The sequence below is a fragment of the Cyrtonyx montezumae genome, unplaced genomic scaffold, assembly GCF_038088225.1.
Source record: "Cyrtonyx montezumae isolate F1298 unplaced genomic scaffold, pur_monq_1.0 scaffold_0, whole genome shotgun sequence".
Classification (NCBI taxonomy): Eukaryota; Metazoa; Chordata; class Aves; order Galliformes; family Odontophoridae; genus Cyrtonyx; species Cyrtonyx montezumae.
This window is the reverse complement of record NW_027071824.1, coordinates 9,614,176-9,639,649: the sequence shown is the minus strand read 5'-3', so window position 1 is coordinate 9,639,649 and position 25,474 is coordinate 9,614,176. Positions and strand designations below refer to the sequence as shown.

Here is a 25,474-nt window from a genome sequence, read left to right as displayed (position 1 = left end):
AGCCATTGTACCTCAAATAAATTTGTCTTACTTTACAATGTTGGCAGCCAGAGCAATTTAAACACAGATTTGTCCCTCTATCAAAAGCTGAAATTTCAGATCTGGTAAGCATCTATAGTAACTTGAGTGATGTTATAATTGTATATGACTAGAGCTGCCTTTGCTTTAAATAATGACAAAGACATCGCCTTACAAGAATAGGCTTTGTTTTCTTGTTTGTTTGTTGGTTTTGTTTCGTTCTTAAAAGACTAAGAGGCAAAAAAGCTCTCCCCAGAGCCTTCTCTTCTCCAAGCTAAGCAAGCCCAGTTCCTTCAACCCTTCCTCAGAGGAGAGGTGCTCCAGCCCTCTGATCATCTTAGTGGCCCTCCTCTGGACCTGTTCCAAGAGCTCCACATCTCTCTCGCGCTGGGGGGCCCAGGCCTGGACACTCCAGATGGGGCCTCACAAGAGCTGAGTAGAGGGGGACAATCACCTCCCTCTCCCTGCTGGCCAAATTTTTTTAAATGCAGCCCTGGATACATTTGGCCCTACAGGCTGCAAGCATGCACAGCTGACTCACGTCCAGCTTCTCATTCAGCTTTTGTTCTACTGACTAAGATACCGAAGATCAGCTTAAAAACAAATATTCAAATAATGCAAGTACTGATTTAACTTGCCTACCTCACACAAACCTTATGCAAGTTAATGCAAGTAAAATTTGAAATCAACACACAAATGAGAGATTTGTGGGTCTGAAATCAGTCTTGGGAAGTTATCAGAAAACAGTGACTACACAGCTATGTGTACTTACCTGATTAACAAGAGAGAAGCCATTTCTCCTCCACATCCCTGCATGCACTTGAGCACATAGAACTAAGCATCGTAGAGGATGTTCTATTAACATAGGTGGGCTAAGTTCACTCTGTATTCAAATAAAACACAGTATTTTGATATATTAAGACAATATAAGAGGAAATGGAACTGAAAGGAGGAAAGATCATATTTGTAATAATTAAACGTTTGGGGAATAAAAAAGACGAGTAAATTCAAAACATATTACAAAGTCTTGATGAGCCTTTTATAATCTATCTAATCAATGTTAACCAGCTTCACACAGTCCTCCACAGAAGAACTCCATAAGGGCTTTATTTATACAGTAAGTTTTGTATTTTAGAACATCGACATTGTTAATTCAGTAACATTAAGAGTTTCTTCTGTTAAAAGACAAGAGGTTTCATTTGCCAGTTATAATTACTCCTTTTCAAATTTATTTTGTTCTTTTCAACCTTCCATTTGAAGAAAGGGATCAGTAAGAATATGCAGGAAAGAAAACAACCCAGGAATGAAATTAGAATCCATGGCAAGAAGGAAATCAGGTCCTGCCAGTGGTTTCTACAAATAATTCCTACCACAAAAAGAAAATCATGAATGAGGAACAAAATACAAAACTTTCCATTGGGGTCTTGAATTATTTAAGGAAGCAATGCTTACTGCTTATTGCTGATTGCTTGTGCTCCAGTTAGGATTATTCAAATCTCTCTCTTTAGAGGTAATTTTACCTACCAAAGATAGTCTTTGTAAAACATACGCATGGCCAAACAGTCCTTTGTTTTATTTAACAATATCCTATGCTTATTTAAGCACTTTCATCTTCAGCATTAGTTACATTTAATGAGTATGCTTCATTTAATTACATACCAGGGGTAGCAGCTCTGGAAACTTATATGCCACTTCAGTTTTACTCAGCAAAACATGCAAGCCTGCATGAATAAATAAAATACATGAGTATATATTACATACAACTAATACAATTCCAGAAGCCCCAAAAAAATCACCTAATATACTGTCAGATCATTTTCTGGACATAATTACAAGTCTGTAAAATTATTATTATGGAGTTGCACAACTATTTCCTAAAGAAAAATATTATAAAAAAACAAAAACAAAACCCTACACTTAATGGAAAGTTGTATCTGTATAAAACTTGCAGAGCAAGTGAGTTGTGCCTTCAGGAGCTATAATAAGGATCCTACAAAATATGTAAGGATTTCCTGGTTTGCTTTGCTTCAAAATAAGGGAGTTTGCTTACAGATTCAAAAATCAAAAGTTTCTAGGCTCTGATCTGCATAATATCTTACTTAAAAACTTCACTTATGAACTACCTTTTTACTTAATTACCTGTGAATTCTTTTTAGTCCCATAAAACTATGTTTAAGTTGCAACAATATTCCCTCCCCACAACACAATTGTTCAGCAAGTTAGGCCCAACACAAGTAGAAAAAACACACTGATTAATTTTCTTGTGACACATCCCTGAGAAATCTGTTCTCTAACAGACTGTTGATTTGTCTATTCAATCTGACAGCAAAACATATTTGAAAACAATCAGTCAACTGCTGTCCATATTTTGTTGCTTTCCTTTTGCATCATGCAAGTTACAAAAGCAGCTGTAACTTCCTACACCCACCAGTGACAAACACAGAGGTGGGAGGCAATCTCCCCCAGGCCTGACACTAACTTTTCAAATGCTTGGGAACATTTTGCCCTCAAGCCATCAAAGTGCTGCCAAGTGGCTAAAACACACCCAACTCGGGCTGTTAGCAGCTGTTATGTGGCTCATTATATTCACACAAAAGCAAATTTGATTCATGCAACATTTTCCATTTTCTGCAATATTTTTAAGCAAGCTTATACCTGCAAGTAAACGTGAAACTGGGAGATGGATGCTGACTTTTTCTTGGGAAACGCAGTATCTGATGGTCTCAACTGAATGTCCGCACATACTAAGAACAATAGGCTGCTCTCCATCAGTAAAGCCACTGTGACACTGCATCAACACAGCCAGGCATTTCTTGTAAGCTTCAATTAACACTTTTTCCTAAAAGAAAAAACACAGCAAGAATTATCAAGAAAGCAGAGCTCTGAAAAATAGCACAGCAAACAAGAAACCTGACAGGTGTAAACAGGCTTTGGGTTTTTAACTGTATTAACAGTCATACAAAACTAAGATAAGGAACTCAACATAGTGATCTGAAATACAGAGGCAGACATAGACCATGAAACATATTTAGATATGCCTGACCAGAAACAAACAAAAACAAAACAAAAAAAAAAAACAAAAAAAAAAAAACAAAAAAACCCAACCAAACAAAAAACAGCTGCAAGATTTTTATTTCTGTAATTATGGGAACTTCCTGAAGTTTTTCACGATCTTGCTAGGTTAGTCAACTTGTACATTAACTGGCCGTGACAGATTAAGGCCAGATTGAATATTTAGATATTCCAGGTTCACTTGTTCCACAACATTTCACCACGCTGAAGTTCTGAAATGCTAGAACATGAAACACATCTGCAGTAGAAACCTGATTTACAGTCGTGCAGCATTAGGTAGATCCAGGGCATGTCTCTCTGCATTCTGTCTTCTGACAGTTGTTAACTATAGCCTAACAGAGTTGTGATAATCAAAATTTTCTGATGTGGAGAAAGCACACTTCTACACAGAAGAATTTAACTTATGGTGCCATTGTGTTTTCTTCAACTTGTTGCACACAATGAAGTTTCCTTTACCTTCTGGTGACCACCACCTCCATTACTACATACTCACAGGGAGAAAACAGTTCAGCAGGAACTTACATCTAAAGCACACCAGTCCTGCATCATTGAAATAACAAGTGTTAATTTCATTTGCAGTGTAAATGCAGCTTCCCATTCTGGTTCCATTTCGATGTGTTGTCCTACTTGACGGGTTATTGGATCCATACCCTTAAAGAAAAGCATTGCACATTTCAACAATGTCAGCACTTAAATAGCTTCATAGTAGCCTAATTGTGGTACAGTGGTTACTTATTTCTATGTACGTCTGCTGTAACACAAAATAACTTGGAGCCATCTGGGAAGGAATTATACATGTCGAAACAACAAGAAAACGAACAGGAAGTGGAGGAGATAAGAATACTGGGTCAGGGCATTTTCAGGTATTAGCTCTGTTATTAACACCTTACATTTTCTTCTCATATTTACATACATACATTAATCATCTTAAACACTTATTTTGCTTTTTAAATGCATTTTCTAGGGATGTATTATCAAATACAGGTAAATAATAAGTAAAGACTGAGTAGCACAGTACCTAATCAGATCTTGGTATAAGAAAAAAGAAAATTAACAGCCTGACCTAGGAGAAAGTATATTCAAGAGACTGTCATCAACAGGCTAACAACAAAGCTAAAATCCTGAGATGAACATTCTGGTGAAGTATTGAAAAAAAACTGTGAGTAGTTCTGATTCACACCTTACTGATCATACAGTAAATCTGCTTTTGTAAAAGCTGCACTGCCTTTAAAATAATCCTCTTAAGAGAATACATCACAGGAAAAGAATAAAAAAATCTCAGCAAAGACATCTACCCCTATGGCACAGACAGTATACGCTTCAATACAAGGATCAACTCTGCTAACACTGAAACAGTATCTGCATCTTTCACAAAGATGGAAATCAGTTAAAACGGGGTAGATTTGCTCAAATAATTAAACACAACTTGTCTGCCCCTACAACTGCAAAATAAGCCCAAAACTACATTTTTACTTTTGAATCGCTCTCCTTTTTTCACTTCCTCCTAAAGCAACAAACAAAAAATAGAAAAGTTGGGTGAGTCACGTTTCAGGAAAAAACAATTCCAGAAGCTGTATTGCTCTAAAATAATAAAACTGAGGGTACACTGAATTCCCTCAATTTTTATATTATGATGGTTAACTTCTTGCTATAATCTTATCACAGTGCAAATTTTGTAACTCACAGATTTACATACCTGCATACATTTGAGTAACTCTAAGAAGGCATCAAAACCCTCTAGAAACTTGTGTCTCAAGTCTTCTGACCACTCAGTTGGCTTACTTATCAACACATACCTGAGTACATTAGAAACAGACACAAGTGTTAATTTTAATCCTTTCTGTTTTATCTTTCAACTGATATTGGGATCTAGTTAGTGTACTTACTTGAGATCCAGAATAAGGCTCTGAACACGTCTGAATTTGAAAGCCTGCAGAGCAGTATAACGTTCAAACTGAAACCTGCCTTGGATGTCACGGTGTCTTAAGTGGTCCATAAAAGTTCTGATGATAGTAGTCATGAGATTTTCCTCTGTTATTAGCATTCGAGCCTATACAAAAAGTATATTGAAATTTGCTGTAACTAACAGACAACTAACAAGAGTTTCACACTGCACCAACAAGTTTAAAAAAAATACATGACATTTTATTCAAAATAGTTATATTGTTAATTAAAACAGAGGAACATACTAAAAGACAATCTTCCAAACACGCACAGAAGAAAAATGCATTCTAATCAGAAATTATCATAATTCAGATCTCTCTCCTCCGTCCCTTTCTGCACAGAAATTTGACTGTGATTAGGCTACTGCTAACTTATGCATGTAATTATGACAGAATGCATGATTATCTGTCTTATAATTATCTTAATTAACTTGTACCTCCCTTTAAGTATCTGTTGTCTCTCATGTAATTTATGTATGAGCCCTTTGTGGTAGTGACAGTTCTTTTGTTTTTCTGTTTACAGAAGGCCAAGCACTGGTGAATGGTGAATTTTCTGAACTTCTAGAGAGTCATAAAGAGGAATTTCCACATAGAAACTATGTAAAATGACCCTTAATTCCCATCAATGGCTGCTGCACACATCCATGCATTGCAAGAAACAAATCAACACCCATCACAAAGTCCAGTGTTGCCAAATGGCAATCTGGCACACCCAGCCTAACTTAACCCTACTCCATAACAGCGTAGGGAGTGCTAAGAAGCTACTGTCATCTCCTACTTGACAACTCCTCCAGAAATCCCTCATCTTGCTGGCTCTCCAAGGTAAACCGTATCAGCCTTGCAGTTTTCAGGCCCAAAGAGGATGTTACTTAAGAGGCTAGTGTATTCAAGAAGACTGGCCCCTCTGATCTACCACGATAACACTGCAGTTGTTGACTACAGCTTCTGTGCTCTATGGTTTCTAATGATACTTCAAATTCAGTTTTGAAAATGCTACTGCAGGAGAAAAATCTAATGGCTAACATACAAAACAGAAATTGCTGTCAATACAACCAACTCGTCATCCCTCAAAACGAACAACTTCAGTTAATTGAGAGCTCAAACTCTAACTACTAACGTAAGTTTGAAAATGTTACTGGGGGTGGTTTCAATGTTCTTGAGCTTATTTACTCAACTAAAAAAAAAAAATGCAAAATGGGTCAAAACCTAGAAAAAAGAATTCTTCCCTTTTATCTCACTTTCAGGCCATCACCTTATTCTATCTTCTGTAAAATTAGCCAATAACAATTTGCTCTATCCCTGTTCTGCATGCTTTTGTAATACAAAAAATACACGTAGAAGTGAAACAGCAATTCCCCTCCTCTAAGGAATTATTTGAAATTCCTACAAAATATTTATGCGAACATATCGTATCACCTCATCCATCAAATGAAAAAAATTTTGAATAATACTAGTAGAATGAATGCAAGTCTGAATAATGGCAATATTCTTACTGTCAGCACTAAAATTAAAAGTTACACAATATTGCCCTGACCCACAGAAACAATATCCTGAGGTTTCAGATTCCCGTTAATAATATCCACCTCTATGAAACTAAAAAAAACACAACTTTGCTCAATTTTAGAGCTCAATTAAATTTGGGTGGATTCAGAAGCATACATTTTTGAAACAAATAAAAATAAATAAAAAAGCCTTTATTTCCAATACAGGTCCAAACATAAGTTTGCACTGCAAGAAAAGAGACTTCTTTGGTGACTGGAACAAAAAACAAGCACAGGCTCAAGAATGATGGGCTGTATTAGCAAACAGGGTGAAACAATTTCTGTTACAGCACTTCAAGCTAACTGAAAACCTGAAAGAAGGTACAGTCTGAGTCAAGATGCACCAAAGGAAGTGGGGAATATCATGAGACAATTGTTGCCTGAACTTAGATTAACTGGAAAAATAAGATAAACAAAGTAGAGCATTAATAAAATTGAGCCCAAAAGGTACACTCTAAAATACCAATAAGCAAACCATGTAGATTTCTGCAAACAAACTACAAATTATTATGATAACAGATGTAAATGTTGTGTGCCTCTGAATTAGCATCGAATACACAAAAGATAATCTTAAAATAAAAAGGTAAAATGAAATAAAAAATACCCGGCCCACTCTGGGAAGTCAGATCCGATCTTTGCAGTGCTAAACTTCTTTAACTTCTAAACCCGTAGTAATGTATGTAAACAGACTGACTCACGTGCAGTAGCAGTGCCCTGCATTTCCACAGTACTGTTAAAAGAAACCTGTGGTCTGGATTCAAGAATCTCAAGTGGCTTTCAACAAATAAAGATTTCCTTTTTTGGTCTTTTAGTACTTACAAGAGAAGGCACTGTGAATATCTGTATCGAGAGGTCAGCAATTGAGAACTCTCTGTCGTGGTCATCTTTCATAAAATCACTCTGCAATCGCTCATAGTTCTATTAAGAAGGAGGCAAAAAGAGGCAAGGAGTGCCAACTATCAGTTTTTAAAAGAAAGACAGGCACTACTCACCAGAGTAGGTACAGTGAAGAGTTGGACAGACAGAGCAGCCACCGACACTGCTCGTTCGTGATCATCCTCCATATAATCTCTCTGCAACTGCCGGTAATTCTAAACAACAAGGGGAAATTCACCTCTAATCCACACTGACCTGATTTTTTAATTTAAATGTCTGCTCTGGGAAATTTTAATTCCACGACAAAGGGAAGAGTAGCTCTTACGGATTATTATATCAATACTTTGTACAAAAAACATAATTTATCAGCTCACAAGTGAGAATTACTCATTCGTTTTCCACAATAAAGACTAGTATTTTATTTCTTACACACACACGCATACAATAATTTGTCTTCAGGAGAGTGAGCAAAACTTTGCACTGGTGATTTAAAGCATTTCAAGTGCTACTTACAGCAGAAATACCAACCAGCATAACTGAATTTCAGCACTATTATTTTGGAGCACTGTAAGAGCTCATACCTCAGCAATGAGATGCAATTAGCTCTCAAGAAGAAGAGCCTGCACAGCTGGCAGTGAATACAAAACACATGAACTACTTTAGATCTGGGGAACGTGGAAAGTTTACCTTCTTCTCAGCAGATGAGATGCCATTTCAAGTAATATTTTTAAGACAGAAATAAAATGTTGGCATTTCATTTCAACTTTCCACATTTAAAAAGTATATCTGGCAACAGTTCATTTGAAGCTCTACATACTAACTAAACTCTCTTCACTATACAGTTTAGGCATTTAATAGCTCTTTTAAGGAAAATACTTACTCTTGCAAAACGGATAGCGAAAAGCTTCTTGTACTTCAAGTCCATAAGTAGACTGCTCATGAATAACTGGTGATACACATTTCTAGCTCCTGTCAAGAAAAACGAATGATACATGTCACTATTTTCTAACAATGTAATGTGGAAACACTTAGAAATATAAACTTTTACAGAACAATGCATGCCTGCATTTCAAAGCAGAAGCTGCTTTTATCAAGTTTCTCAGGTGGTAGCATAGAATGAAGAACACATAAAATGAAATAACAGAATCACAGAATTGTAGGGGTTGGAAGAGACCTCCAGAGATCATCAAGTCCAACCCCCCTGGCCAAAGCAGCTCCCTAGCCCAGGCTGCACAGGCAGGCGTCCAGGAGGGTCTTGAATGTCTCCAAAGAAGGAGACTCTACAACACCTCTGTGCAGTCTGTGCCAGTGCTCCCTGTCACCTGCACAGTGAAGAAGTTCCCACACACATTTGTGTGAAATGCTTCAACTGGTATTATTTATTACTCCTCTATCAAATAATACTCAGCTGCCGAATGAGAATATAAGCCTTCAAGTGTAAGGCAAATCAGGCAATCAAGAATAAAAATGCTCCTCAGAACAAACAGGATTTGAATGGCCTGAGGGGAGACAAAGGGAAGCAGCTACACGGAAAGTCCTGGGAAATGCAATAAATTTTGTCAGCTGGAACAATTCCACTAAAAAAAAAATCAACTTGCATAGCTCTGAATTTCAAATGTGTGTCTGAGCAGTACCCCAGAAAATACTATCAATACCAATAAGAACTGACCATGTGTAGCTCAGAAACATAAGCATTATTTCTGTCTATAGGTCATTTAAGTCAAAAAGCATTCAATTATTTTCTCACTACAGAGTAACTATGGAAAACAGGAAGAAGTAGAGAAGCACTAACCTTGACACAGAATTGTAATAGTTCAAAAGTACATCTTTTTTACATGAAAGAAGTTATCCTAACAAATTAGGAAATTACCTCACTAACATATTACAGTAAAAATAATCACACGTGGTAAGGGGAAGCATCATACATAACATTCCTCAGCATTCTCCAAAAGCTTGAAAAAAACCTCACCCTTCCACAGTTTAGAATCATACAGCATCAGTTTATCCACAAGAGAAGAATTTTCACCATCTGGTCCCTCCTGTAAACCAACCTGACACAATACTCGACGAAGGCCATCTTAACAAAGAGAAATGATGGAAGTTAGTAACAGCTTCAACACAAAAATTGTCTATTTTCACATGCTGAAGTTTTCGTAAGACACAGTAGAAGACATCTGGCACTACTTCCTTGACAACCAGATAATGTTTCCTATTTTGCTGATAGAAACACAAATATTTGATACCTTGCATGCCTTATACCAGCCTTATGGAATATTAATGAACTTTATGAAAACTGCCAAACAGAATGATTTGGTTCAAAGTTATCAAATAAAAATGTGCTCCTTAGAAGTGCTACTGGCTTACAAATATAAATAATTATACATCAAGCTAATTTTAGGGTCATACGTTTCTCATTTAGAGTCCTACCAAAAATAAAAGCTCATATATGAATTTTGTCTGTATACTTACTACCTGCTATTGTAGTAAAACTTCTCTATTGTTTTGCTTCAATTCTTGTTAACATTTAAAGATACATAAAACATAGTAGTGCACTGGGGACTGGTCTATACCTACATTTATGCACACTACGTGTTTGTGGTAGTTTGCTGCATTTTCCATTTATTTCCCCTCACATTCTGCATCCTCACAACCTTGATTCATCAAGACAAAGGAAGAAACACCAGAAAAACACAGAGCCTTCCCAAAAAAGTGATACTGTGCACCTTTTTTTCTTAATGTGTATGCTGTTTCTTTGAAGAAACCTCTTTCTAAATATCTGATTAATACTTCATTGGTTTCTATACTTATCCTAAAGCAGTCCCCCACGTTTTCTCTGTTGTTCTACTTATACAGCAACAAACCTGAGGCAAACACTTTCATCACCATCAAATGATTTCTGATTAATTTTGTATTGTCTAAGTAGAGAGCTTATTTTCAGCTTACTGTGTTCATTTGAAAAGAACTACGGGCTGAAAAATAGCTTGCTGTCATACAGCATTTCACATTGACTCCCAGCTTCCATTTAACATCAACTAAACAGAAAACAGTATCTGAGGAGACTGACCAAAACAGGTTGCACTTCCATATGTAAGTTAGAATAGCACTTTCACATCAGTAAAAAATGATACATTCTGACAAGATACTAATTGCTTTACCTTACATGTTGCATATCTGAAACAAGTAGGCAATATTATGAAGCAAGCTGAATTCCTGAAGCAAATATTCTCTAGTTTCTCAAAAAAGTTCAAGTTTGCCCACCTGAATATCCAATAACACTGCCAAGCCAAGTTAAGAGCTTCAGGCCAAAGCTCTGATGGGCAACAATGGATGAATGCATAACCTGTACTTTCAATGGCTTTGTCTGACGACTGGTATTTCTCTTAAAAAGAAAAGAAGAAGTGACACTTTTTTAATGAGGGCTAGCACGAGTTGTTGTACAGAAACACAGCAATTCCTATGACTAACTTCAATACCTTACAATATTACTACAATATTCTTTTGACTAACAACTAAATGGAGAAGTAAAAAAATCTGAACGTTGTTTATCCTACTAGTATTCGAATGACAATATTATGCAATAACATATTTAGGCCAATTCATTTTCTACTTTCTTCCTCTTATCAACATGCACACGGATCTACTGCATTTTACTGATAAGCAGTTTCACACACAGTCTAAGACAACTGCACGCATTCGTTCCTCACAATATGACATGCAAGTTACACAGCAGCCCACCAAGAAAAGAAACTTATCATCCACACAGTGTTACCAAAAGTGAAAAACAAGTAGGACTAAAAACAATAAAGAATCTTCCATCCATGGTAGTAACCTTAACAGTTAGACAATACACACAAGTATTCTTCTCTTCAACTGCACAGGTGGCAAGTTAAATATATTGCATAACAATCTTTAAAGAGAACATAACATTTTCAAAATACCTTAAAAAGAGCCTAAGTCCAGTAACTCCAGTTGCAGTATTACTTATTCCAGCAGTAATAGCATCATTTGTAAGTTGTTTCATGTAATTAAGAACCCCACTATGTAAACCCTTGCTCTTACATGAAAGGATCTCACGATACATGTTATGAGTATATACACATTCCTCTATATGTGCAAAAATGAAAATGCAGTTTTGCACATGGACCCAACCCCTCGGTTACAATTTCAGTGGTTGGGGCTATCATAAAAAGACAAGTAATCCAATATCACAGGGAAAAAGTAGCTTAACTTAACTGATGTGATCCATTTCTCTAAAAAACTAAAAGTTCCTAACTGTTTCCTGAGGGCAACAGTTGTCTAGTAACTTACTGGAAAATGATTTTGGGTGCAAGATAGATTACAGGAAAAAAACAAGAACACAGAATTAAAGGGCATTTTGCTCCATATCCCATGTGTATTTGAATGCTTCCAATATACTGAATTATATAAAGAGTCATGACAGTAACAATATCACAAAACACTCTACAAAAACAGTCTTTCAGCTACATGAGGAAAGTAAGACAACTTACCACAATCACTGATTTTGCCTGATCACAGTACTGAAAGTCTCCATATCGGACAGATCTACGGCCCTTTAATTAGTGAAAAAGTAACATTACCACCAGTTTCTAAGCAAGAAGTTCAAATGCAGTGTTTATATTAGTATAAAAGATGTAGGAAAAGTTTCAGGTGCAAGATAACCACTCTTGTTTTCACATTATTTTCATTTTCCAATACTATACATAGTTAGATATTTGAGTTTCCAAAATGCACCCTGTATTTTTGAAAAGAAAATAAAGCAATGCATATATGCAATTACATGCTGAACAAAATTTTCTGTATATATATACACACACATACACACAGAGAATATACACAGATACATAGATCAGTGATTTTAAGCTACAGCTATTATTAGTTTTCTTAAAATTTAAATATTTCAGACATTGCAATGCTTTTTAAAAAGTAGATATTAAAACTATCCAGGCTTTTAACAAATATACTTAAGTACATGTTTTATTTCAAAATTGTAAGGTTCATGTATTCTCTTCTGCCCACACAAATATTAAAATATTGACAGTTAATTTATGTTGTATTATAGATAGAATAGCTTACTCAAATTTTAGTTCTGGTCTGATGCCAGAACATCATTTCAAGCACTTTTTCTTTTTTTAAGATTACATACATACGCACACACAGAGGTATGTATGTATTTAAAAGTAGTAGAGGGATCAACAGCAGGTAAAATCTCCCAAGTGCATCCAATAAAACAGAACGTGTGCTTAGGTCAGCACAGAAATTTTTTAAAGAGTTACTGATATTACAGAAATAGGGTATTGATAAAACAAAAATGAAACCTAATTCAGTGTTAAGCAATATTAAATACTTTCCTTTCCACTGACTATCTTACATTTGACTACTTTGACATCCCAAAGCAATGCTCCCACTGCCATTTTGGAAGAGATGCTCCTTGTTTCACTCCCCCCAAAAGAGGGGTAAGGAATCAAAACAACAAAAAAGGACACATTTGCACAACAATAGACTTATGACACAAGTAACAAGATGCAGCTGTCCCTAGAAAGTTACCTAGAAGAAAAAATGTGCTTTCTTTAAAAAAAAAAGTGAACAAATCACACAAGCCTGAAGACAAATGCAGCTGGGAAAGCATTTCTGAAATCAACATACTAGTTAAAATTATACTCAGAATGTATTTTTTCTGAACTCATTGTTTTTTCTAAGTGCTGTTATAAAATACTTTACCTCTTCCTGCCATTATCATTTCGCAATTATGAAAAAGAAAATTAAATTTAAAAACCACAAACAGTTCCATGAGCATGGGGAACAAAAGCAACCAATTAAGGTTTTTTTTCCCTCATAGATGACAGCTGTTACTCCCCATGTTTGGAGTAAGCACAGGGGATCTTCCATTGCAAACTCCCTGGTGTATAATGAGCAATGAACTAAAGCTGCTGCCTTGACAGAAAGGGCAAAGGGACACCCTAGTATCTATGCTCTTGACACTTATAAGAATTAAGCTGAAAAATATATTCAATTTCAAATGTGGTTTGGCTTGGTCAATTAGTTAGTGGCCTGACACAATGTGGCTTCATCACATTAACCATACATTCTGAGAAAACAAACTAAAGTATGTGTAGTAATAAAGTAAACATTAGTGTAAGTTCTAGAAAGGAATTTACTTACATCTCTATCTACTGTTGTTGCAAAAACAATAGCTTCCTTCTGTGTGCAGTTGACAGCTTTCTGAAGAGTATAAATAACTTGTTCATAGGTGTGGACTTCATCATTAAAGAGCATGCAGTAGTAAGTGTCACTCTTCTCACTTCAAAGCAAGCAATGAATTTATATAATACAAAGTTAAAAAATATGAAAGTTTTATCATTCAAATTTAAAAGATCAACTCCTGGCTTAAAGTTTTCCACCGAGCTGACAACTCAAATCTGGGTTTCCTCTGTTACGCAGTTTCATTTAATAAGGACTGAACATTTCAATTCTGCAGGAAAGTTGCACGTTCCTACAGAAGTTGAAGTCCAAAATGAGCAAAGTTGTAAGACAAAACTTAGGTCTGAGTATCTTTTGGATTCCGAATTGATAGTTTCATAGCAATGAAAACATTTACTTACAGTGTAACTGTGCTCAATACACTCTTACATAGCACCTTAGAAGTTCCAATGGTTTGGAATTATTTTACTACTTGTTCTAGGGGATTTTATGGTAGTAATATTTCTTTTCTATTTGAGGAAAATAAATCTATCACAAAGAAATTATTCCACCATCTTTATGTAAAGAAATGGGATGTATAATCACAAATTAAAGATACAGGCAATTATTTTAGTCTACTCTCTACAAAATATTCATAGAATTATACAGAATTAATAGAAGTACACTAGAAATTTAAATTTTTACTTTAAATACATATGTGTCTTTACAAGCAAAAGGACAAATAATATGCTTACGTCATTTCTAGGCCAGGCAATTCATTTTCTTTTTCCCATGTTAATATATCTACTGCATATTTAAATGTGATAGCGAAAATATTATAAGCTCTTGCTACCATATCTTCTGGTAAGTGCACAAGAGGATCCTGAAAAATAAATAGGAATTGAGAAATTGAATGGCATTCAGAATAGGTTGTTTTGACAAATTTGCATGTCTTTGCACCAAAGATGATGCAAGCATCCTTAATGGTGTCCTCCTTAAAATAACTTCCCATTTGAAAGGAACAGTCAATAGTCAGCTTGTTTTCTTTTCCCTGTCCTTCACAGAAAAATCAGCGAAGTGATAATCTAGCATTCAATGTCCAAACATTAACTTGCCTCTGATCACTCAAATTTTCCACACTTCTATATTTTCACTTTCATTGTTCCCTCTTTCAACTTCAGCTGTATTAGAACCTGCTTTTTCCACAATGTATTCAAAAAACATAACCTGAAATAACTGTTTTGTTCCACTTATTTATTTGTATTCTGCATTTAATTACGTATTTATTACTTTATTTCATATTTAGTATGCCTTTAGAGGCAGAAGTCCTATCTACCAAGATTCTACAATCAGCACACGCAGGGATCATGAGTCATGATGCAAACTTCTAACAAGCAGGATCTGCTTACATGTCAGTCTTGTTCACAGACATCTATTCACCTTTTGCATGGGAAACACACATTCACTCGGGCCCATTCTGCACTCTCAAGAATGTCCTCCACTCATATCTGCAGTCACTATAAACTCAGCTTCCCTTCCCTGCCAGAACTGAATAACTGCTGCTAGTCATAAAACATCTTGAGTTGGAAGAGACCTAAAAGGATCACTGAGTTCAAACCCTGGCTCCAGACAAGGCCACCCAACACTCAAACACTATGTCTGAGAGCACTGTCCAAATGCTCCCTGAACTCCAGCAACTTCAGGCCATACCCACTGCCCTCTGGTGAAGACCACTTCCCTAACCCCCAGCTGCCCATCCCTGACACAGCTCCATGCCGTTCCCTCGGGCCCTGTCACTGCCACAGAGAGCAGAGCTCAGTGCTGCCCCTCCGCTCCCTGTGAGAGCTGCAGCCGCATCTTCATAGTCCTCCTTTGGATGCTAAGAGTTTTACATCCTTACACCACATCACTCAAACCCACAACTAGTGCTGGAGGTGAGGCTGCACATCACAGAGCAGAATGGGACAATCCCTCCCCTTGCCTGCTGGCAGTGCTGGGCCTGGGGCACCCCAGGGCACACTCAGCCCCTTGGGCTGCCAGGGAACACATGCTGTTGACTCACAGTTCAACTTGATGTTAACCAGAACCCCCAGATCCCTTTCTGCAGGGCTGTTCTCCAGCTTTTCATCCCAAAATCTGATGTATACTGAGGGATACGTGCTAAGAGAACTGAAATGAAGAGAAGAAAAAAGAGTGCTGCCTCAGCTGGCAAATGACAAGTAACTTCTTTCTGAAGCAGAAAGACAGAACCACTACCATGTCACACACTCGTAGTTTCCTTCCCCATGACAGCTGTAGTAAGTTCAATCCTCAGTCAACTAATACAGGTAAAGCTAACGTTCCCTTCCAAACCATTTCATGAGATATGCATATGAACAGGCAACATTAACTATCTCTTCTCTGAAGAGTTGCTTCTTTTACTACTTCACATATGATATTATAAATAAAAGCAGACCAAGACACAACCATCAGCTCTCAAAGTGCTGATGCTCAAAAGAGCTGTTTCTTCTACAAATCTGGGAAGGGAACACTAAAACATCCCATTCTGCTAACATTCTAAGAGTAGCACAATCTGCATTCTAGGAATACACAGAAGCAAATTCTGTGCTTCATTACAGTTTATCAAAACATATACAGTAATCTTTTCTGGACAATCCTGATTTACTTAGAGCAAGCACTTGATAGTTAGGAATTCACCTGTACTGCAAATTGTATTCTCTACCTATACTGTAAATAGTACTCATACTGTAAAAAAAAGTTCATTTATACTGCAAGTCTGTAAAGTTTTTTCAGCCATCCACACAATCCAACATTTTTCTGGAACGCTTAGAACCACAGAATCATAATATCATTTGAATTGGAAGAGACCTTTAAAGGTCATCCAGTCCAACTCCCTTGCAATGAAGAGGGACACCTACAGCTAGATCAGGTTTCTCAGAGCCTAGTCCAACCTGATCTTGAATGTCTCCAGGTCATCTACCTCCTCTCTGGTCAAACTGTTCCAGTGCTGAAAGTTTTACAGAAACATTAATAGCTGCCATTTCTGAGGATTGATAATTTAGGCAGAGTAATCAACCACCAAAAGCAAAGGCAAATGTTAAACATTTTCACTGCCTCCATTCCCAGCACTTTCAAAAAGACACATACCTGAGCAAAGAGAAAACAGGTTACTACATTACTCTACAAGAGAACCTTGATGTCACTCATATACAATGTTAGATAAGCAATCTTGATCCCATCATTTACTAAGAAGAAACACACAACCTGCCCAGTACCGTAGATCCTCCACCATTCACAATACTGCCACCTTCCATTAACTACCATAAGAATCTTTTAGACTTAGCACTAGCAGCCCACCCAAGATTTCAGAACATCAGTCTTCCAATGCTGTCCTGTAATGTAAGCTGGCACGTAGACCAAGTAGCAAGACAAGTAGCAATTTCTAAGCATCAAGACAGTGAGAACAGATTTTACAACTGTTACCACTGCGATACAGTTAGAGTTGTTTCACTTAAACCAAGTAATCAGCAAAATTCATACAAAAAGTTTTCCTATATAATCTTTGAAATCTCTTTTGAGGAGTATATATTACATAAAAACAGTTCTAAGTGGCCAGACGAGAAGTTCAACTAGCCACTATCATTCCTGAAATGTAATAAGAGATAGTTAGGAAAGAGCATAAGGGCAGAAATACTCCTTCGGTCTTCAGTAACATAAGACATGAAGATTTCCCAAGCTAAAGATGGTATCTGTAATTTTACATAGCCATCAATCATTTCTTCCTTCTCAAACATGTTAAACAGCCTTCTGAACAAACAAACTTTTAGTAAGACCAGTGTTCTGTAATATTAAGTTCAACAACTGGAATCCGTAACATTTTTTTGCTAGCTTCATTTAATACATCCAGTTTGTTATGCTATAAGAAATTGTGAAGAGATGTTTTCCTTATCCACCTTCTCCATATCAAACAAGCTTTTTACAGACTTCCATCCAATAACTCCATATGGCATTTCTACAACGGCCAGTTATTCTGATTTTTTTTTTAATCTGTGTACCTTAATTCGTTAAGAATCAGAACACACGTTGCAGAGATAGCTTAATTTGGCTTATTCAAGCACATGATTACATACAGACTTGTTAAAGTGAAGATTTCCTTCATCTCTCAGAATAAGACGTAAAGGAAACAGAACTAAAGCTGCACAGGCACCCAAGAATATAAAAATTGAAGTCCTCAAGTAGAAAATGTCATTCTAAGTATCTCTAAGTTCCTGCTGCTCATTTGAATGACTTCATCCATGCCACATGCAGATACACACACACACAGAGTTAACAGTATTTCAAAACATTGTGTCTCAACCTCTTCTTCTGCAGTCTCTGAAGCATTAAGTTCATGTTTTTGACAGTAAGGACCTTCTTTCCAAGCTTCAGTATCACCACAGTCACAGAAACCTCCTCCACCTGAAGTTGTCATCTATAATTATTCAAAAATAAAATAGCTTGTGTGAATATGCATATAAACATACAAGTGCATTAACACAAGTAGTCAAACTCCAAAAATCAAGATCACAACATCTGATAGCTCTTTCCAGTACCCTGTTAAAAAAAAGTGAAATCAAGCTTGTGTCTGCGATGACTGAAAACTTAATCCATCTGCCTGCACCAAAAAGTTCCAACATCTCTATTTTCCAAAGCTGTGTAGAATTAACTTACTTTATGGCAATACAGTTGCACTGTGTAGTTTTTCTGAACTCATTAACTGTAATGCCACCTTTCCTATTTTAGATTCTCACATTTTTAATCTGAGCAAAGCTTTATTGCTCCAAACAGCACAATTACATAGTGAGGTGCAGACGTGCTAGTTATAATACCTGGAGTTCTCAGACAAAACTTATAATTTGTTCATGTTACAAATCCTCACAAGCATAGTAAACAGTATATGAATACTGCAATGGTTATATAGTTTTAATAAGCTTTGATTTGAAAGCAAACATCAGCTCAAATTAATAAATGTAATACTCTTCAAACAATAACAAATAAATGACTCATACAAGAACCCTTCATTCAGCTACGTGTGGCAGAAAAGTATATTCTATACATACAGGCACATCCTACAATATCAACCAAATTAGACATATCTGAAATAACATTTGCTTACACTTTGAATATAAAGGTTTTTCAATACCTTCTAAAAATAGTTAAACATCAAGTTCAAAGCAAATGAAGACTGATGCTGTAGAACTCCCTGAAGAAGGCACATTAAAAATAACACACGTTTGTAAAGTTAACCATTGTGCATAAAATTTAATTGCTCAACATTTTAAAATAATAACTTTAGAATTTACACTCAAATAAAAACACTGAAGTTCCTGTAATATTACTGCACAGACTTAATTCAAAACTTCATGTGTATTCAACACTAAGAACATATACACCATTTCAAAAACTATAAATAAGGAGTTTCTCACGCATACAAAAATATTTATGACTGTATCACATGTTCTACCATTTTTCTTACCCTGTATCGGTGCTCTCTATGAATGCTTCCAAGAAAGCACTCCATGCACAACACACAAGTTGGGTCAACTGCACAGTCTCTAAAAACAGCAGGAGTAAAAAAACCCCACATCATTAAACAATGTTTAGTCTTTAATTACACATTCTACAACAGATAATTTCAAAGTATCACCAATACGAGCCTTCTGACTGTGTATGCTACTCTAAGACAAAAGGGATAAGTTCCATGGTGGGGGAAGAAAGTACAAAAAACATTCTCAAAAAAGAAGAGGTTATAGAAATGTTGTTTGAGTAACATAGCCACCGTCTTCCAAGAGGTGAGACAAGTATATAAGCAAGTGAAAATATGAATTACAAAATGCAGTGCAGACAGGTACACAGTATAAACCCAAGCAAGTTTTCTCAAGTACAGAGTACAAGCACTACCAATCTTCAGCTATCAGAGAAAGAATCTGTCTTTTACTAAACACCAGAAAGAAAGATAGCACTTAGCAGGCTAGATTTACTTCTAAGTTTAGCCCTACAAGCTCACTAAGCAGGTCTAAAAATGCAATTTCTTCAACCAGAAGACTGGAGGACATAATAAAGTACTGCTATATTAGACAGAAGGGGCTAAAACAGTGAATGATACAATTATGCATTACATTTAACTCTCTCCCTAAAAAGCACTGAAAATATATGAATTTACATAAAGCATTTGATTTCAAGGCACTTTGAGGTTAAGGCACTCAGACTTTGCAGTGTAAAAATAACCACCAAGAGAACGAATATTATGACAGTTACTTTAAAAACAAGAATTCCATGAAACAACTTATTTTTCATGAACTCAGAGAAGTTTAGCTCTCATTGCTCAATACCAACTGTAAATCAAAGAAAATTGCTAAAATACAACAGAAAGCAGTAACAGTTCTACATATATGTTCAGTACTTAATTGAAAGATGAGATTCCATTTTGACAGCAGCAACACAAAAATATTCTGTACTTCTGACCCCAACTTAACGGAACTCCCACAGTTTTCATCAGTCCAAGAAGAGCATTTAATCATTAACATTTTACTTTCTAGGCTTCAGTGCAATTTGACTTGAATTAAAATGCTACTTAAGAGGTCTTTTTGTTTGTTTTTTAAATTCTTGGGGGCCACATTTCACAAAAAAAAATATCCAAAGAAACCATACAAATTCCTTCGTAACTACAAATATAGTCCCCCTTTCTACTTCACTACCTACATTTCTCCTTCCTTGTTTGAGGGTGTGAAGGAAGCACCTTAGAACGTCTAAGAAGAGAGAAGGAGCTTCCTCCCAGGTTGAAGAGATCTAACACACCTCCCAGCTGAATCTCATCCACTTCAGGTTGAGAGGCCTTAAAACATTTCTGACATTAAACACTTGAATTACATGACATGCATCTGCCCACTTATTTCTGATTAATGCTCTTAAACCATCCTGACAGTTCACCTGAACTACTTTTTTTATTCTTATATTTCTTTTGTACAGGAAACAATCTACAACATATTAATATTTCTCCATTCACAAACGTGTAGTTTGTTACTGTCAGCTGGTCACACCTGTCATGAAAAACAACTGCAAGTTTACATTAAAAATGCACTGGAGGTAATGAATTTTCACTAGGACAATGTATTTCTATCATCTAATCTTGTTCTGTGACTTCACAACTCAGAAATGGTCCAAATGCTAATTTGAACTACCTGCAAGAATACGTAGGTTCTCCCACTTTAAAAACACGTCCACAGAGATGGGAAGGCTTGTTCGCTTGCTCGAGCTTTGGAAAACCAAATGCAGGATGTTCACCACAAAGATACCACTCCATTGGAACCAGCAACACATGTTGTGCCAGCACATCTTCACTCTGTGGGGCAGGGTTAGGACCCCTGCAGTAAATTTTTGGTACATAGTAGGCCAGATGCTGGTATACTTCCTTCTGAAGCTCACTCGCTTGCAGCCATTTCTTTTAAAAAGAAAAGAAACAGTAAACAATTCACACATTAATAAAAAAAAACCACGGTTCTACCCATCAGAAAGCTTTTTATTTCTAACTTTCAAATCAGAAGTAGCATTACAAGAATACAAGTGTTAAATCTAGAAGACTGCATGAGAAGGACATTAGGAAAGGCATCACCTGTTTACTAGTTTACATATTTTATTCTTCTGGCATTTGAGTTCCTTTCAAAAAGAACTCTTTTCTAAGAGACCAAATTTTTAAACATTTTCACCACCAGTGATACGTCCCAACATTAGCAGTGACTTTTACAGTATGGTGGCTGTATTTATATGGAGTGTATTTATATGGAGTGCAGACAAATGCTGCCAGCTGGGGCCACAGAGGCACAGCAGAAGTCTGCTGTTGGAAAAAGGCAGGCAGAGACAAAAAGCCAATGAAGAATGGCAAGCACAGCACTGGGTAACTGTCCAGCTCTCATTTCACTATAACAAACCAACTAAGAAAATAAACGAGTTTGGGTTTCTCCCATGACCAAAATAACTTATCTGATTGCTATTTCAAGCATAATGATCTATGACTCTTTTTAGTCAATCAATTAAAAAACAATCTGTGCTGACAAAGATTTTACTGCTGAACGTGCTTTAACCCACTGAGAAATTCACTGCTTTCTCTACTTTCATCCCTCAATACATCACAGCTCTTTCCCAGATTTTTTCCTCCCCTGAACATACACACACACTAAGAAGTAAAAATAATCTTCAGTATTATTCCTTGTGCATTACATTTTTATGAAGGTCTAAATCAGAAATGAAGGCTGCAAGGCTTTTAGAGTAAATAAACTGGGAAGAGTATATCCTGCAAGTGTGCCCTTATTAAATCCTGCACGATCTAAACAGCCTTTGCATGCCATTTCTCATTGTAAATATGACAATCAGATATCCCCAGGCAGTTTCAGATAAAGAGTTCAGAATCAACCTGAAACTGCACATGATAAGCAAGAATTAATTATACCAAAGTAAATGGTCTGAGCAATCAAATGTTATAGCTTGATTAACTCTCAATTATTTACAATGCACTCTTAAGAACTTATGTTTGAGACAACACAGCTGTGTGGTAACTTCACAATATGAAGAGTGAGCAGAGCATGTGGGCCATTTAAGGGTGGTTGTGTTGTTCTTTTGTTTTTGTTTGTGCTTTCTTAGTTTTAACATGCTGCAACGTTTTCATTTACTAAACTGCTTTTTCTTCTACTAATGCAGAACTTCAAATACATAACTTATTTGCCAATACAGCTCACAGTATGCTTTTCTCAGTTCCCTTTTCTTTGGTTTGAGTCCTTAAAATCAATAGAGAAAGATTTAGTAGATTGGCTGTGGTCTTGTTTTAATAACCAAAGCCAGAACTTTTAGCCAGGATTTTTTCCAAGTCAGTCCATGGGAAAGGGTTACTAAAAAGCCCTGTCTAAAAAGTTTATATACAATCTCATCATTACCTCAAAGATTCAGACAAAAGTGAGATTTAAAAACAAAAAAAAGTAAAGAAAGAGAGAAAAGAAAAAGGTTTAACTGCCAAGGATTTGATTTTTTTCCCCCATCTCATGAATATTTTCCTCTTCTTTCATCATTTGTGCCAATATCTACTATTGTTCGTGAATGACACAATCACGCTGCAACTGACTTAGTCTCATGATTACTATTCAACAAGACCATTTCAGATGATTTTCCATAGTACATATTAGTAATTATACTTGCATTCTTCTCAGCAAAGTATAATTAATCTTTTAGTAGTACATTACTAATTTCTGTCTAGAAAAATACACAGTGCGCATTAGCCACACTTAAGCAAGCTCAGACAAATACCTGGCCAGAAAAAAAATCTTGTGAGTAAATGGCTTTCCCATCCCCAAAATTCTGGGAGTAATTGCCTGCAAGTTAGGTGTGGCAACGCTAAATGTCATCACACCTAAATCTCTCTGTGGATTCAGATCTACAGACATTACTGCACGGACAGTTCTGAGTATCAGATCCTGGCTAAAAGAGAAGCAGAAGGAAGATGGTATGGACTACTAGGACATGGAGACAAGTGTCACTCCAAGAGTTTCAGGAAGGCAATGCAAAATACGGTTGTGCAATATACATGTATGCATATCAAGGTTATGCTGCTATTCTAAATGAAGTGTTGTAAAATTACTCAAAACTTTGGAATGTATTCTTTAACAAATATAATTTGTATTTATGCAAGACTTCTTCACCAATCTTCTATCCTATAGTGCATGTAAGAAAAGAGAATGGTCTACTCCTCCAAGAGATGTTTTTAAGAAGTGATGTGTATTTCTCACTTCCTTTTCCCTCAGAGAGCCACTTTTGCCAGTCCTAACAAAGAACCCAAGAAACACTAACCAAACAACACTTATTTAAGGGAGCATCTAGTGGTCCATCAAGAACTCCTCTTAAATTCTTATTTAAGCAAGGGATACTAGAGAACAAAACTTGTAATACAAGCCTCGAAACAATTCAGACCTTTCAGCTTTTGATAGCATAATTCCATTAATTTATGTGTTGCTAGTTGTGTAATAGCTAAATAAAATCCAAATATCTGTGTTGTTGGTTAATGTGACACTGCAGATAACAGTATTTTTTTTAATCACTGTTCTTCCAAAGTTTATAGTTACATTGTTTCAAGAACAGACTGAATTGTGAAGTGTAGCAACTGTTACTTTGGACGGTTCTTCCTTTTGTTACTATTGTACTGTCAGCAAAGTAACACCATTAAGAAAGGCTGGAGAAAAACAGAGCTAAAAATCAAGCCCGGTGTTTACTTACACAATCAGGCAGCACCGGGAGCACTTAATTGCTAGCACATAGTAAATCTGACAGCGCTAGAGCTCTGAACTGTAAATTATAATGGACATGAATCTGTAAAAGCGATCCACTTAGCGGACCTTTGTCTTTGGTTTATCCAGTGTGACCCAGAAAAGCAGTTGCTGCTCACACAGGCAAAGCAGTGAGGACTTGGTTTGTGCTATTTTATGAAGCGTTCCATGGTATTTTGGGGACTGAGGGGAAGGAATACACACCGTGGAGCTAAAACAGATACAATATAGCTAACTACACACATTTGTCCCCTTAATCATAGCTTTTCCCTGCGAAGAAGATACACCACGATAATAACCTGAATTATAACATGGTCTTTTGGAAAGCAGCTAATGAAACTCAGGTCTTTCATGACTTATCATACGGACACACACTTAACACATATATCCAACTCCTCAAATGCACAAGCAATCTAGCGTCTACGCTTTATTAATACGTTCTCCACAAGGTTCTCATTCTAGTAAACCTGAACGCTGGCACAGGCTCTCACCCCAATTATCTCTTAGTCACGGGCAGGGATGGGGCAGAACGCTGTGACAGAGCTCGAAGCAGCCCTCCTCACCCCACTGCCCTCAGAGGAGCTCTCCGTGTAAGTAGAACTGCCGAGGACGCGGCAGGGAGCCGGCAGGCAGGTCCGGGAGCGGCGCGATAAGCCGCCCGGCCCCCTCCCGCCGGTCCCGGTCGTTGCGGGGCGCTGGGGGCGACCCGAGCGGACAGGACAACGGGCGGAGCCGGCTCCTCCGCGCAGGGCGCTCCGGCAGCGTGTCACAGCCGGGCAGGAGCGCCGCCGCCTCGCGAAGGCCCCGCTCGCCCCCGTTCGAAGCACGCCCCGGCCCTCACGGCCACTCCGCGAGCCGCGCCGTTTCCCCGCGCAAGCGCTTCTCGCCCTTCTCACCGCGGCGATCTCTTCGGCCGAACACTCCAGCAAGCTCTTGTCAATGGCCTGCACCTCCGTCTCCAGCTCCGCCGCCATCTTCGACCCGCCCCGCCCCGCGCCGCCGCCACGGAAGCGGCACCCGGAACCGGACCCGGCGGCCGCTCAGCCAGGGAACCTATTTCCGCCCTGTGAGTCACCGCGCCTTGCGTCGCCGCGCCGCGCCGCGCCTGGGAGCTGTAGTCTTCCCTGCTCGCCAGCCCGCCCGTCTCCTAGGAGACGGAGCCCAGGGACCGGGTCCTGGCGGGCAGGGTGAGCCGGAGCTGAACGCGAGAAGAGACGCCAATCTCTAAGGGCCGTGAGCGGCCTACGGCTATAAGAGCAGTGTGAGCAGGTTCTAACCTGCAGAACCCATACATGCCGTTCACTGGGGCAGTCTCTGAGGTGCCGTGCACCCCCCAAGCGGCAGTGCTGCTCCACGTTTAGAAGCTTCACATCAGGGCTTGACGTTTGCAATTTGACAAAAAGAAGTCAGCGCAGACAAAAACGACAAACATCCTCCGCAAGCCGATTTAATTTTAGTTAATAAGCGTCCCTGCTTCTTA

The 25,474-nt window shown here is 37.6% G+C and overlaps 1 protein-coding gene across 3 annotated transcripts in view; it reads right to left on the bottom strand.

The window, feature by feature from the left end:
- UBR2 (ubiquitin protein ligase E3 component n-recognin 2) overlaps nucleotides 1–25,009 on the bottom strand; it is a 47,086-nt gene extending 22,077 nt beyond the window's left edge. Inside the window, exons 1-17 of one of the 3 annotated variants that reach the window (XM_065751492.1) lie at nucleotides 24,891–25,009; nucleotides 20,869–21,128; nucleotides 19,164–19,242; nucleotides 18,006–18,119; nucleotides 14,404–14,531; nucleotides 13,631–13,769; nucleotides 11,959–12,021; nucleotides 10,709–10,829; nucleotides 9,420–9,527; nucleotides 8,331–8,419; nucleotides 7,567–7,665; nucleotides 4,977–5,140; nucleotides 4,787–4,886; nucleotides 3,613–3,741; nucleotides 2,674–2,857; nucleotides 1,678–1,739; nucleotides 791–901 (exon numbers count right to left, since the gene is read on the bottom strand). In XM_065751492.1, coding sequence (XP_065607564.1) covers nucleotides 791–901; nucleotides 1,678–1,739; nucleotides 2,674–2,857; nucleotides 3,613–3,741; nucleotides 4,787–4,886; nucleotides 4,977–5,140; nucleotides 7,567–7,665; nucleotides 8,331–8,419; nucleotides 9,420–9,527; nucleotides 10,709–10,829; nucleotides 11,959–12,021; nucleotides 13,631–13,769; nucleotides 14,404–14,531; nucleotides 18,006–18,119; nucleotides 19,164–19,242; nucleotides 20,869–21,128; nucleotides 24,891–24,968 — 2,028 coding nt within the window. In that variant the 5' untranslated portion in view covers nucleotides 24,969–25,009. Of the gene's footprint in view, nucleotides 1–790; nucleotides 902–1,677; nucleotides 1,740–2,673; nucleotides 2,858–3,612; nucleotides 3,742–4,786; nucleotides 4,887–4,976; nucleotides 5,141–7,393; nucleotides 7,493–7,566; nucleotides 7,666–8,330; nucleotides 8,420–9,419; nucleotides 9,528–10,708; nucleotides 10,830–11,388; nucleotides 11,478–11,958; nucleotides 12,022–13,630; nucleotides 13,770–14,403; nucleotides 14,532–18,005; nucleotides 18,120–19,163; nucleotides 19,243–20,868; nucleotides 21,129–24,890 lie in introns of those variants that run through there. The other 2 variants (XM_065751429.1, XM_065751572.1) reach the window with 2 other exon arrangements.
- Nucleotides 25,010–25,474: the final 465 nt, after the last annotated feature.